The sequence below is a fragment of the Eubalaena glacialis genome, chromosome 7 (genome assembly GCF_028564815.1).
Source record: "Eubalaena glacialis isolate mEubGla1 chromosome 7, mEubGla1.1.hap2.+ XY, whole genome shotgun sequence".
In the NCBI taxonomy this organism is placed as follows: domain Eukaryota; kingdom Metazoa; phylum Chordata; class Mammalia; order Artiodactyla; family Balaenidae; genus Eubalaena; species Eubalaena glacialis.
Genome location: NC_083722.1, coordinates 38,311,872 through 38,326,171, shown reverse-complemented (window position 1 = coordinate 38,326,171; position 14,300 = coordinate 38,311,872). Strand labels below are relative to the sequence as shown.

The 14,300-nt window shown below is 51.2% G+C and overlaps 1 protein-coding gene across 1 annotated transcript in view; it reads left to right on the top strand.

The window, feature by feature from the left end:
- RAB44 (RAB44, member RAS oncogene family) overlaps positions 1–10,826 on the top strand; it is a 33,530-nt gene extending 22,704 nt beyond the window's left edge. Inside the window, exons 9-14 of the mRNA XM_061195117.1 lie at positions 160–1,622; positions 5,254–5,335; positions 6,353–6,467; positions 7,540–7,641; positions 9,172–9,248; positions 10,736–10,826. Of these exons, the coding sequence (XP_061051100.1) occupies positions 160–1,622; positions 5,254–5,335; positions 6,353–6,467; positions 7,540–7,641; positions 9,172–9,248; positions 10,736–10,826 (1,930 nt within the window). The remainder of the gene's footprint in view (positions 1–159; positions 1,623–5,253; positions 5,336–6,352; positions 6,468–7,539; positions 7,642–9,171; positions 9,249–10,735) is intronic.
- Positions 10,827–14,300: the final 3,474 nt, after the last annotated feature.

Here is a 14,300-nt window from a genome sequence, read left to right as displayed (position 1 = left end):
AAGGTAGGGAGTGTGTGCCAGGACAGAAGCACTGCCAAAGGGAAGACTGGGAGGAAGGGCTAGCGGTGAGGTGCGCACCCAGTGGTGATGGATGCCGACAGGGTTGGTGTGACCTCTACCCGCCCCTCCCCTGACCTTAGCTTCCCACACCCTTTCTAGTGTCCCCAGAGCAGGTGAGGAGAAGGCCTCAGTCTCCTCTGAGGAGGCTCCCCTGCCCGGACTGACTGGGGACAACGATGACTGGGACCAGCTCCGCAGCAGCTTCAGCGGCACCTGCCACAGTGCCCTGCAGCTCTCCAGGAGCCCACCCCCAGCTCCGAGAGCCTCCTCAGGCCCCCAGACACCCCGAGTGGTCAGGCAGATCTCCATGTCGGAGCCGCGTGCTTTTCTCTTTGGTCAGGAGCCACCTTCAGATCCAGATGGGTCCCCAGGAAGCCCCCCTGGGGTGCCTTCTGGGACCAAGGAAGAGAAAGGAGTGGACCCAGAGGGGCAGTACATCAGCCCAGAGCAGACTGGAGAGCCCCCCAGCCTGGAACCTAAGGAGGAGTCAGGGCCTAGCCCTGGGGTCCACTTCCGCTGGGGGCTTCCAGGGGCTCCAGCTGGGGAGTCAGGGGGCCTGATGGCAGCTGCACTCAAAGTGCTCATTCCTTTGGAGGATGGGGCCCCTCCTTATGTGACCTCTCCCCCTCCCCAGGCCCCAGCTGGGCCCAGTGAACAGTTCCAGGCCTCATACCCAGATGATGAGGGCCCCGGGCCTGGGCCTGTCCCAGCCAAGCCACCCAGGCAGAGAGAGGCCCTCCCTCAGGACCCACATGCCGCTGGCTCTGAGCCAGGGTTGGGGTCCTCAGGAGCTGGAGCCCTCACAGCAGGGCTGGATGAGCCCTCCCAGGGCCTGGAGCCTGTGGGTCAGGCTCCCACAGAGGGATTGGAGCAGGGCAAGCTGAGCCCAGATGCACAGGAGGGCCGTCCTAGGGGACTACAGGAAGCTCACAGCCAGGTCCTTGGGCCTGAAGGGCTGCCTGCCCTACCCCACCAGAGTCTGGAAGAGGAGCCCAGGGCTGACGAAAGGAAAGCAGGGGACCAAGGAGGGCAGGATTTCAGGTCAGAGCTGTCCGTTGAGGCTCATGGCCTGAAAACTGGGCACTCGGAACTCCCCCAGCACGGTTCCCCACCTGCTCCTCTCCCACCTGACACAGCACAGGCTCAGGCTGAGGCACAAGCCCCAGCTCCTGAAAAACCATCACCTTCAAGGGGCTTTCCCCCAACAGGGGCTCAGCCTGGGGATGCAGAAGGGCCCCAGGAGCCCACACAAACCCTCCCCACCAGGGCTGAGCTGGAAGCCCAGCCCAGGCCCCAACCTACAACCGCTCACGCAGAAGAAGAACAAGCGCCCCCTCAATCCAGGGAGCCAAGGGCAGAGAACAGGCCTGAAGATCCAGGAGTGGACTCCGGAGGCATTGGGCTGACCCCATCTCCAGGGGACCGCAGGGCCAGTGAGCCTTTGGCCAATCCTGATTACGCCTTCCACGTCATCTTCCTGGGAGACTCGAATGTTGGCAAAACATCCTTCCTGCACCTGCTGCACCAGAACACCTTCGCCACTGGGCTGACAGCTACTGTGGGTAAGGGCCACCTGGGGAGGGCGGCAGGGGAGGGAGGGGAGACCCGGGGGACCAGGCTGAAGAGCTGGAGCAGGCCCAGAGCAAGCCATCCCTGAGGAAGCTGTAGGTTCTGCCCTCACCACAGGCCCTGCATTAGACATTATTTTATATGGGCATAATCTGGCTATTTTACTAATCATCTCTAATTACAGGTAATTTGCTTTTTCTACATTGATCTGATTAGCTAATAATGTGCCACATCAACAAAGCACCCTGCAATTTAGCTGCCAGCACTGGCTGATGGTGAAAACAAGCAGGTCTCCACCCATGTGGCCCCTGGGCAGGCCACCGCAGGCGCAGGGTCCCTGCTGCTTGAATTTGCTCAGAACCAACCCTAGGCCAGTCAGCCAGACTCTGGCAGGAAGTGGCCTTTGGCAAGTTGAATATTTTACGCAGAATGTGTTTGTAGAGTGGGGTAAGTTAGGAACACAAGTGCCTGAGTTCAAAACCCAGCTCTGCCTCTTACTAGTGGTATGAACTTGAGCAAATTATGTAACCCCTCTGAGCATAATGGGGTCAACAGTAGTGCTGACCTCATAGAGGGGCTGTGAGAATTAGTTCAGTTAATACATATCAAGTTCTCAGAATAATATCTGGCATGTATTAAGTGCTCAATATTAGTTATTTTTATGGTTATTATTATAAGTAAATTTTTGATAATGTCTAATTCAGTGGCTTTTGCAAATGAAATGTCCCATAGCACAAAACCTCCTCTCTCTAAAAATATTGGGATATGTGGCCACTTGAACATTGCATAGAGCCACAGAAAAGAGCTCGTGGGAACAGCCAGCTTAGGGGCAAAGTTGGAATGATTCATGTCTTTGTGTCCATCAGGGTGCGTGCTGATGGGGATCAGTGCTAGACCAGTGGATAAAGTTCTCAAACTTTATGTAAGAGAGGCCCCCCAGGACAAGTTCTTGAAACTTTCTCTGCCTGAGAATCCTCACCTGGGGAGACAGTTAAAAATGCAGTGTTGGGCTTCCCTGGTGGCGCAGTGGTTGAGAATCTGCCTACCAATGCAGGGGACACGGGTTCGAGCCCTGGTCTGGGAAGATCCCACATGCCGCGGAGCAACTGGGCCCGTGAGCCACAATTACTGAGCCTGCGCGTCTGGAGCCTGTGCTCCGCAACAAGAGAGGCCGCGATAGTGAGAGGCCCGCTCACCGCGATGAAGAGTGGCCCCCGCTTGCCACAACTAGAGAAAGCCCTCGCACAGAAACGAAGACCCAACACAGCCATAAATAAATAAATAAATACTTTAAAAAAAAAAAGATGCAGTGTTGTCAGGAAAAGGGGACCCATAGGAGGCCTGGTCTGATGTTGAACAGGGTCACAGGGTCTGCAAGGCCACCATCCTTAATCACCTAAGCTACTGGTTACTGACCACCTACAATGCACCAGGCATACATGCCTTATTCCTTACATCAGCCCTCCCTGTGACTGAGCCTCTCCCATTATTATGTGGTAAGAAGTTTCCACAAAATTCAGTAGAGAAAAATACAGATTGCATAACTGTAAAAAGACAAGGCAATTCTGCATGCACTGCTAGCCAGCTGAGAGGACCTGAGATCCAGGTGCGTGATCCAAATCTGTCCCACTGCTAGCTGTGGTTTGGTGCCCTTGGTGGCTGTCATCCATCTGGTTTAACTATCACTGGGGACGATTCCAGCTTCCTCAGCCATAAACATTTCCCCACTCAGCATCACCCTGCTCCATTCCCACCCCCCTTTCTCACCCGCCTCCATTTGAGAACAAGGCTGGTGGAGGACCAGAGCCACAGCCAATCAAATTATAGCTGATTGTGCATTTTTTTGAGGCTTCTCTGTATCTACCCCCATTTTACAGATGAGGAGAACAGAGAATTGAAGACCCAGTTAAATTTCTTGCCCTACCTGGGCCCCAAAGTTCAAACCCGGGGCCACCTGCCTTCAAAGCACATGCCCCCACTCCAGAAGTTTTACTCTCTTATGGGTTCAGCCTTGCCCTCTCCCTGGGGTTGTTCATGTAAAATAGCAGATTCCTTGGGAAACTGAAAACATTATATTTCTAACAGGTTATGTGGTTAAGTTGTAACATGTTTGGGGGAGGGTGCGGGGATACATGGGTGGATTGAGGAGGGTGATGGGCAGGGAGGTGGAAAGTGGGAGCAAAGTTACTAAATGCAAGGGTTTAGTTAGGGTTAGGGTTGCTCAATAGATCACACAGTGGGTATTTAAGCAGAGGCTGGATATCATCACGGGGGTGGGATTGGATAACCTCAGAAGTTCCTGCAGACCCTGGGCTTCCTTAGACCTTGAGGAAAGAGGGCAGTAAAGAGAAACAGAGGGACTTCCCTGGCGGTCCAGTGGTTAAGACTCTGCGCTTCCACTGCAGGGGACACGGGTTCGATCCCTAGTCGGGAACTAAGATCCCGCATCCCGTATGCCACGTGGTGCAGCCAAAAAAAAAGAGAAGTGGATGCTACAGACAGACTTTTGCTTCAGCATTTTGCTGAGGTCAGGAGTCCCAGCTGCCACTTCTCCCAGCTTCCTGTGGAGAGCATGGGTGTGGGGGGTGGTCTGTGGCTTCAGTCACCACCAGGGACAGCAGCAGGTGCTTCTGGGGGCTGTCATGAGAGACCTAGACCTTGAGGAAGGTCTTACCAGCTCAGGGATAATATGAGGAGATGCCCCTTTCCTGAGCTGGTCTGGGCCCTGAAGTGGGCTCAGCATGGATAAAGCAGCCCCTCTCTATCATCCCCACCCCGCCTGGTGTCCCTGGGAAGTAGAGGTTGGCTGGAAGGTGCTCCCCAAAGATTCCAAACCTCCCTGGGACTTCACTATTACTTCCATATTTCCAGGCATAGGAGGTGTCTAGAACCATGACACAGGGAAGGGTGGGTCTGTGAAATTTGAGGAGTTGGGGCTCAGGGAGATGAGAATTCATAGTGATAATAAAAATTACCACCTCCTAAGCACCCCCTAGAAATTAGGCTGAACCTTGGACATAAGTCATTTAATCCTCCCAACCACCCAGTGATGTGGGTCTTTTTAAATTGCCACCTTGCAGATGAGGAAGGAAGGCTCAGAGAGGTGAAGTGACTTGCCTGACGTCACACAGCCAGTATAGCAGCAGAAGGTGGACAACTCACGGCCCAACTGGGCATCCTTGAAGCCAACATTCCTTCCACCCTCCTAGGCTGCTGTCCGGGTAAAGGGGGAAGATGCATGCAATAATTAGGAATGAAACAAGAAGTACTATAAAAATAAATTAACAAAACTGATCTTCCTGAGTAGCCTGAGGAATAAACACTGCCGTGCAGTTGACTAGACAGATTTTTTTTTGTAGAGGTAAAAACAGTGCAAGGTGCCTCACGCTGGCCAACTCTCAGGGCGGAAGTGCAGTGGGAGCTGCGTAGTCAGGGAAGGCTTCTTGGAGGATGTGGGCCCTCAAGTATGGATAGGATTTGGAGAGCAAAAGGGAAGCCCAGCAGCTGGAGGTTCCCATTCCACCCTGGCTGGTATTGGGGACAGGTATGTATTCAGGCAGGTCTCAGCTGCAAGTCCGGGATGGTAACTTGAAAGTAAGTTTGACTCTCCTCTGTGTGTCCTAGGAGTGGATTTTCGGGTCACAAACCTGCTGGTGGACAACAAGTGCTTTGTGCTGCAGCTCTGGGACACAGCTGGCCAGGAGAGGTAACAGGCATTGTCGGCATTAGTGGCTGAGCCTGGACTGCAGAGGAGTGGAGGGCAGCCCCGACCCTGAGGAGTCCAACATGGGCTAAGAGGCAACCAAGTGCAAATGCAGCTTCTACCCCTGATGATTCAGGAGGTCAGGGATGGAGAGATGAGTCCAGTCCCCGTGCAGGAGACAGGACAGCAGACCCAGAGTTCCCCTCAGCATGGCGGGGCACCTGTGATGGCCGTCCCAACAGGGGACAGCCACCCAATCGCCTGTCCTTCTGAAAATGCTGGCTTTCCACTTTCTGGTTAAGCCGTAGTGATCAAAACTGAAAAGGCACATCTTCTGTGACCCAGAAGTTCTACTTCTAGAAATTCATTCTATTGATAAACTCATACATGACTATAATATCAAAGGGACCAAGACTGTTCATAGCAACACTCTTTATATTATGAGACATTGGAAACAACCTAAACACCATCAGTAATGGACCAGTTAAATAAATTAGAGTCTCTCCACACAATAGAATATTATGAAGCCACAAAAAAGATGGAGGACCCTCTTTATGTACCAATAGGGAAATATCTTCAAGACATTTTATAATGTGGGTAAAACAAAGTACAGCATACTGAATATTAATAGGTACAGTGTTTTACACTGTATTTGTTTAAACAGTGTGTATATGGGTATATATGTGTGTGTGTACATATACATTTATGTATCAGTATAGATATAAAATACCTCTGGGAAACTATTTAAGAAATGGGTAACTCTGGCTGCCTCTGGGGGTGGCTGCAGGATGAGGGTGGGGTTGGCTGGGAGAGACTTTTCACGGGGTGCCCTTTGGTACCTTCTGAAATTTGAGCCATGAGGACTGTTACCTATTGAACAATAAGCACACTGTAAGAAGGAAAATACATGCACGATCTCTTTGGGAAACAATTAGAAGCAGATGGAGTGGCTGAGGCCTAGAGAGGTCAGGGCTTGGGGTCAGGCCGCCTGTCATGGCCTGATGCGGACTCTCTGGGCAGGTACCACAGCGTGACGCGGCAGCTGCTCCGCAAGGCTGATGGAGTGGTGCTCATGTACGATGTCACCTCCTGGGAGAGCTTTGCCCATGTGCACTACTGGCTGGACTGTCTCCAGGTGAGCCGATGGCTGCTGGGGTTGGCCCCAGTGTGTGGAGTCAAGAGGGAACTTGTATCCTTCCCACTCCCTCTTTTCTCCCAGGATTACAAATGACACAGCAGACATATGGGTGACATAATCTACTGAGGGTATGTGGCTGGATGGGCTGGGAACATAGTAGTACAAAGAAACTACAACCACATAGTACGGCCTCCAAAACAAGCTCTTTCCTTTATCCTGTGACCATTTTTTTCCTATATACAGAAGCTCTGTGATGTCTTCTTAACACCTGGGGATAATGCAAGTCTAGTGCCACTCTAGGTGATCATTCCTCTGTTCACACATCTCTAGTTCTTTCCCCTACGTACTTACTTGCTGTACGTATACATGCTGAAATTCTGCAGTATGTGCTAGCACAGAAGAGGGGTATGAAGAAAGACATGTTGTCTTCTCTCTAGAAGTTTCTAGTCTAGTTGAAGAGATGCAGGAGAAGCAGGATAAGGTGATACATGAGGGGAGCTGGGTTCTGGGTTCTGATAAGACCTGGGTTTGTATCCCAACTATCCCATACCAACTCTGTGACCTTGGACAAGTGACTTAAACTCTCTGAACTTCAATTTCCCAACTTTTCTCAGAGAGCAGTTGTGAGGATTAACTGATATAACTGCTTTCAGCACAGCACCTGGTATACAGTAAAGAGAAGCTATTATTATTATTATCCATGAAACAATTAGGAGATGAGCCAAGGCAGCCTGCGTAATCAAATGCTGGGCTGTTCAACACAGGCAGGAAAGAGGGGCATGGGCAGGAGCAATCTAGGAAGGCTTCCTGGGGGAGGTGACTTTGAGGTTGGCCTTGGAAAGTGGGTGACATGTTTGCAGGCAGAGATGGGGGGTAGGTTCACTGCAGATGGAAGGGAAAGTGTCAGAGGTGGGAAGAGTGTGGAGTGGGTGTGATATGGAAATGTGGGCATGTGTGGAGGGAAGTGGCACACAGTCAGCTTCCTGGAGAGCATGGCCAAATCTACCCAGGGCCTGGCACACAGCAGGTGCTCAACATGTGTTGCTGAGGGAACATGTTCTGTGTACAGGATGCAGTGTCTGACAGCGTGGTCATCCTTCTCTTGGGAAACAAGACAGACTGTGAGGAGGATCGGCAAGTGTCCACCGAGGCTGGGCAGCAACTGGCCCAGGTGAGTACCTGGGCATCAGCCCCTCCCCCAGCCTGGGTTGGGCAGACCCCTCCCTGAGGGTAATGAATAGGTCACCCTGGCCGAGACCACAGAGAAGGATCCGTTCCTGCCCTTGCCCAATCAAAGACCGACAGCCTCCCACCCACCCGGGCCTAAGACCCAAACACCAGACGGTAACAGTGGGCATGACATTGAACCTCACTGTTGAATTAGCAAATCCCCACAGTGTCCCGACCTACATAAAAATATCTTCAGAGTCAAAATCTTTTTAAGCTTCACTTAAAATTCCCAATCAAATCTTAATTTTATCTCTGGTCTCTAATTAACATAACATTCCTTCTAATTTATTCTATCTTAAGACCCAAAATCTTCCCTGGGAAGATTGCATCAAAATCCCTGTCACCAGACAGGGGACAGTGGATACTATTTATTTATGAATAGAACTGAACTACATTCTAGAAAATCTGGAGAATAATAAAGGTGGAACAAAGACTCGCTCCCTGCCCTACCTCTGACACCACCCCTCTTGGCATTTCCATATCGTATTTCCTTCCTGTTTCTTCTCTCATTTCTCCTGATCATGAGGTCATCATTGTGACTCCTGGTTGGTGGGAACTTTTTCCTCTTAAAAGTAGTAGCTCATCTCCTTGACACAGTAATTCCTCCTCTAGCAATTTATCCTAAGGAAAGAGTCAGAAATAATAATTCTTAACAGAATGATGTACTGGATACCCGTGTATTCTGTATAATTGAACATTTGTATGAGGATATTCTTTACAGTGTTATTTATAAGAACAAACCTTTGGCAACAGTTGGTGGTTAATTTGTGGAGCTTCATGTGAGAGGCTAGCATTTGCCATTAAGAATCCTGTTCTAAAAAATATTTAAGGGTGTGGAGGAAATACTTACAATATAATGTGAAGTCAGAAAAGCAGCTGCATCTCTGGGTATAGGTTAGGTTGAATCATGTGAGATTGCTGATATTTGACTGTTTGGTGTCTATCAAAACAGCACTTTCATATGGTTTAACCTAAAGTATAACGACGTTTAGCCCACCACGCTCACCCCCCAATAAAAGGGTTATATAAAACAGAATGGAAATATATACTCAAACACTAACAGGAGTGTTTTATATTTCTACTTTTTTATGCTACATTTTCAAATATTTCCCCCAATTAAATATTTTTGAAATTAAAAATACATATAACTAATGACTTAAAAATGTCCCCAAGGACACTTCTCCAAGTTGGGACACAGGCTTCCCACCGTCACTCTGAATGCTGTGGAGTTTTCTAGGTGGCATCTTTGATACCTTGTCCAGCCAGGGTGGAGAGACAGTGGGCAGAGGGGCAAGGCTGGGGACCATGGGCCACAAGGAGACGGAGATGGGCTGCCTCACCTGTTGGGGTTGCCTGGGGGTGTACTGGGTGGGACTCTGTCTGATGATCAGGTCTTTGGTGGTGGGCACTGCCACCTAGACTCTCAGTGGTCTCCCCCACGGCACCTGTACCCCTATCTGTCTGGCTACAGGAGCTGGGGGTCTCCTTTGGAGAGTGCAGCGCTGCCCTGGGTCACAACATCCTGGAGCCTGTGGTGAACCTGGCCCGGTGAGTGCCGCCCCGCTGCTCCCCACCCAGAATCTTCTGGACAGCCTTCAGCTGACTCATGTGGGAGGGGAAGGCCCATTCCGAGGAAGCACCTGTGAAAGCACAGGGCTCAGAAGTCTGGGGAAGGAGAGAGAACACTGCACGGAGTCTCCTCACTCCAATTCTACCAGTCCTGTTAGCTGCGTCACCTCTGGGAAGTCTCCCGTCCCCTCTCTGAGCCTTGGTGCAGTGGCCGAGGGGCCGGGTTTGATCCCTGGTTGGGGAACTAAAATCCCACAAGCCAAGCCGTGCGGCAAAAAAAATAGTAATAATAATGCAGTGCATTTAGAGTAAAATCCAAATGCCTCTCAGTGGCCTGTATTGGCTCCAGTGCCATCTCCCCGCCCGCACCCCCCCCCCATAAGCTTCAGCAGCTCAGAGGGACCCTCCCTGACCACACCCCCTCCCACCGCTATTCTGGATTACATTCTCTGTTTGTGTCCTTCAAAGCCCTTCTTGAAAAAAAAACAAAAAAGCCCCTCTTGACAAACTGTAGTTGCACATGCATTTGTCTGTTTTCTTTTTGCTGCCTGCCTTCCCTACCAGGCTGTAGCTCCAGGAGGGCAGGGTCATGCCTGTTTTGTTCAGCCCCTCCTCCTGGGGCCTGGCACATACTAGGTGTTCAATAAATGAATGAAGTAAGTGAGGGGGGAGGGGTATTAGACCAGATGATCTCTGGGCCCCTTCTCTGACAAAGCAGCTAGAGTGAGCTTGCTAAACTGCAAACCTGATCACGCCAGATCCCTCCGACAGGAAACTGCTCAGTGGCTTCCCTTTGCTTTAGGATAAAAGCCCAAGTTCCTGAATGTGGCTTCCTGGCCGGCAGAGCCCTGAATCCCTGCTTGCTGCCTCCAAGGCTTCTTTCTGGCCATTTAGTCCTTAGGCTCTGCGATTTAGGACAGCGCCAGGCACACAGTAAATATATTTTGAATAAATGAATGAACGAAGGGGCTTTGCTTCCCCAACACGCAAGCTCTCTCTCGACACTGAGCTTTTGCCCTCTGCCTAGAACACACCCCTCCCTCTTTTCTGCTGGTGAACCCTTGCCCACCACTCAGTCTCAGCTCCATCTCTGCCTCCTTGTTCCCTAAATCCCTCCAGGACCTGGTGTGAAGTCCCTCTGTGTGCCTCCCCATTCCTGGGTCCTGATCGCCCCTTCCCCTCTCTGTCTCACTCCTCAAGGCAAGGACATGATGGCTTCATTGTCATAATCAGAGTCCCTTGCGCCTGGCACGCAGTAGGCTACAGAGAATGCCAGAAAAGAGACAGGAAGCCGAAGTCTCCATGGCCCCATTTTTCTGGTGCCATGTGGAACGCAGGACAGGGGCAGAGCAGCTGGGAGAGAGGAAGCCTGGGGGGGGGGCAGCCCCCCAGCTGCACCCCTGGGCCCCTCCCTGCTGTCCCTGGGAAGTGAGAGAGAGGACTGATGCCCAGGCGTCTTCACGCAGGTTACTCAAGATGCAAGAAGACCGCCTGAAGGGCTCACTGGTGGAGGTGGCCCCCGAGAGGCCACCGAAGAGAGCTGGCTGCTGCTCCTGAGCACCTGGCCTGGCCAGGGTAAGCGGGCCACCTCCCTGGGTTTCCTGTTCCTCGGCTCCTGTCCCACCTGTCTGGACACAGCAATGAAAGAGGCAGCCAGCTTGGAAGTTCAGGAAAATCCTCCTCGGGTCAGGACTTGGATCCCAGGGGAGTGGCTGCACTAATGCTGCCCTTTGTACTCCAAAGGACTTTTCTGAGTAATAAGGCTGGTGGGGGTGGTGGGGGGGAGGGGTTAAAACTCTTTAAAGAAAGAAGAGTCTAGAAAAGTGACTTAAGGAAAATACACCACAATATTGGCAAAACATCTCTGGGTGGTAAAATTACAGGGTAAATGTGCGAGGGAGTTTTCCTTCTTATATGTATTTATATTTTCAGATCTTCTATAATGACTGGGTATTGCTTATGTAGTCAGAAATAAGAGCAAATGTGGAGGGGTGGGAGAGAAACTTTTCAAAGAGCTTGCTTTGGTGCTGATTACAAATTGATATGGCCTGTTAAGCGCAAAGTACACTGTTTATTAAAGCAGCCCCACTGTTCCATGCCTGGTAAAGCCGGTGAACCTTGTCACACTCACTGTATCTGTTTGCAAGCATGGGGTTCTTTCGAGCAGAATCCGATTCCTGGGGAAGAGCGATGTTCTGATGGCCCCTGATATGCTCCATCCCCCCCTGTCTCCCTGAGCCCCAACCCCACTCTCTTTCCCCAAGATGTGCCTCTAAGGGGCCACATTTGGGGATCCCACTCCTGCCCCCATGCCATGGTGCCCCTGGTGCAGCCCTCTGCCTTGAGGTGTCAATCTCTGGATACACTTGAGGCGCAGCTGGGGTGTGGCTTGTGGAGCCTGGGGAGCAGCAGGGGAAACTGGATTCAGATTACTCAAGGGTTCCTCTTTGGAGCTTTTGTGAGAGTTCCCAGAATTGCACAACATTTGCCTCCTGAAAGGTGGCTGCACATTACAGCCTGGGGCTGGGAATTTCAGTGCCCTTAGGGAGCTTGCTTTGAGAGTCTTAGACAGCCTCTTGGTGTTGGACTATCTCCTGTCATCTGTGTTTGCTGTAAATGTCGACTGTCTCATCTTACCGTTAACCAAAGTTATGCTCACCAGGTACTGCAGTCCAGTGTGGGCAGGGTGCTGAGTTTGGTACTTTGTAATCATTCAGGTACTGGTGACTTCCTCAGCTGAATCAGAGGAAACCTCAGTTGCATACAGAGACAAGCAAATACAGTTCCGGAGGCAGAGGTACAGAGAGAGAGCATGAAGGAGAAAGAGGAGGGCATGAGATAGAGGAAAGAGACCTCCAATCAGTTTAATCAGAGTCTCCGCTCTTGGCTCCTATCCCTCTGCTCAGTTCTAAAAGACTTTGAGCTCTCTGTCACTAAAGGCATCCAAGCCAAAGCCAGGTAACACTTGGCAAAGAGGTGAGGTGGGGAAGATTCAGGTGTCAGAAGCCACCAGAGGGTTAGATCAGATGCCCTTAATGCATCCCATTCAATCTCTAGACTAGTAAATGCAGAATGATTCCTGTGATACAGCCATTTCTCTTACTGGTCCTGCTCACTGATTCTTTCTTAGCTCCAATGTCTTCTCCCTTCCTGGATCCTGTCAGCCCACAAGCCTCCTCCTGTTCTGAGCAGGTTCTAGGCTGTAGCAGGCTCAGAGAAAGACAGAGACAGACAGAGAGACAGGGAGAGGTGAGCTGGGGTAAATGATGCCTGGCCCTGGCTGAGAGTGGGGGGCAGGTCCTACTGTTGCTAATGGCTCTCTCTCAGGGGTCTGGGGATCTGGCAGGCACCAACATCTCTGTCCTATGGGCCAGTGAGTTAATGAGGCAGGTAGGCAGGGTGTGATTCCTGGCCGAGCCAGTAGAGTGGATAGAGCCCTTATTCTTTGGGGGATCCAGTATAGGAATGGCCTCTCTGCCTGCCCCCCCATCTCAGCTCTGATCCCACCTCAGGCAGCTAGCTCAAGTTCCTTGGAGGTGGGGTGCTAGAAGGGACTGCACACCTGCCCAGAAGCCTCTCCTGGCTTTCTCTGGCTAGATCCAGCTTCTGTGCAGAGTACAGCTGCAGAGAGGGCGCTAGACTTTCCTGGTGTCAAAGGGCTCCAAGTCACCAAGCAGGGCCCGGGAACCTCAGAGTAACACAAGGAATGTGAGGAGAGCAGCAGGAGGGACTCAAGGTAGACTTCAGAGTGAACTTCCAGGCAAGTGGTGAGTTCTCAGGGCATGTCAGCCAAGGGGGCTCTGGTCATAACTTAGCTTGAGGCTGATTAAGAAATGGAGGGTGGGACTAGGTTGATGGGTTTCAGGGTGTGGAGTGAGAAGGGGAGAGCAGGGGGATAAGATGGAGCCTGGGCAGGGGTGTCAGAGAAGAGAGCTTTTTGGAACTGAGGGTGGGCAGGATCAGAACAATAACCATCATTTACCAAGCACCTACTATGTGCCAGGCACTGTTCTGAGCACTTAGCTTGTATTACCTCGTTTAATCCTCACATCAACCCTTTGAGATGGGGCCTTTTATTATCCCCATTTTACAGATAAGGAAAGTTAGGCATAGAAGATTGAGTAGATTGCCCACAGTTACATAGCTAAGCAAGTGGTTGAGCAAGCCTTTAATTCCAGGCTCCAGTGCCACATAAGCTTAACCCTGAAGTTATAGAGCTTCTTATAGGAAGGTATGGATGCTTAGATAGAGCAGGGGCAAGGTCCTTTGAGCCTTCTCTTTTCCCTTCTCCCTTTCCCTCCCCTCCTCTACAATCATATTTCATATTATTAGCAGGCAAGCCTGTGCCATGTAGAAGACATAAAGAGAGTGGCTCAGTAACAGTGTCCTTCCCCTGCAGCCCCTGGAACCAGAGTCTGAGATCTGGGGCATTGGCGGCAGAATTTATAGAGACCCCCACCCTCCGGTCTCTTCTCAGCTGTTTTCAGGCAAGTGGCTACCGTTGGGTCCTGGAGACCAAACAAGTCCTCCAAGCAGGGTTCTGCAGGAGGGACCTAGGGGACCCCCAGCCCTGGCTCTGAGCCAACTACCAGAGGTGCTTTCCAGCCTCCACCCCCTGGTGTAGGAGAAAAGGGGATGGCGACATCAGCCCCTGAGCCAACTCTGGGATGCCTTGACCCCATCTCCCAGCCTGAGTTCTCTCATTTGGGGGCTCCCCATGTCCTCAACATGTAAGATGGAGTGGGGGTGAGGAGGAAGATCTGACAGCTGGGGTGCAGCACATCCCCCCCCCCCACCGCCAGGTAACCCGCATAGCATGACTGCAGAGGGCAGTGGTTCCCAGGCTGGTCTTTCAAAACTGCCAAAGCCCAAACCAATCAAATCCGGTCTTTGGGGGTGTGACCCATGTATTACTATTTTTGAAACTCCTCAACTGATCCCAGCATGTAGACATGCTTGGGAACCACTGGTTGGGGCTTTATACCTTCTCAAAGCACTTGCACATTCATTTTCCCACTTGAACTTCAAATT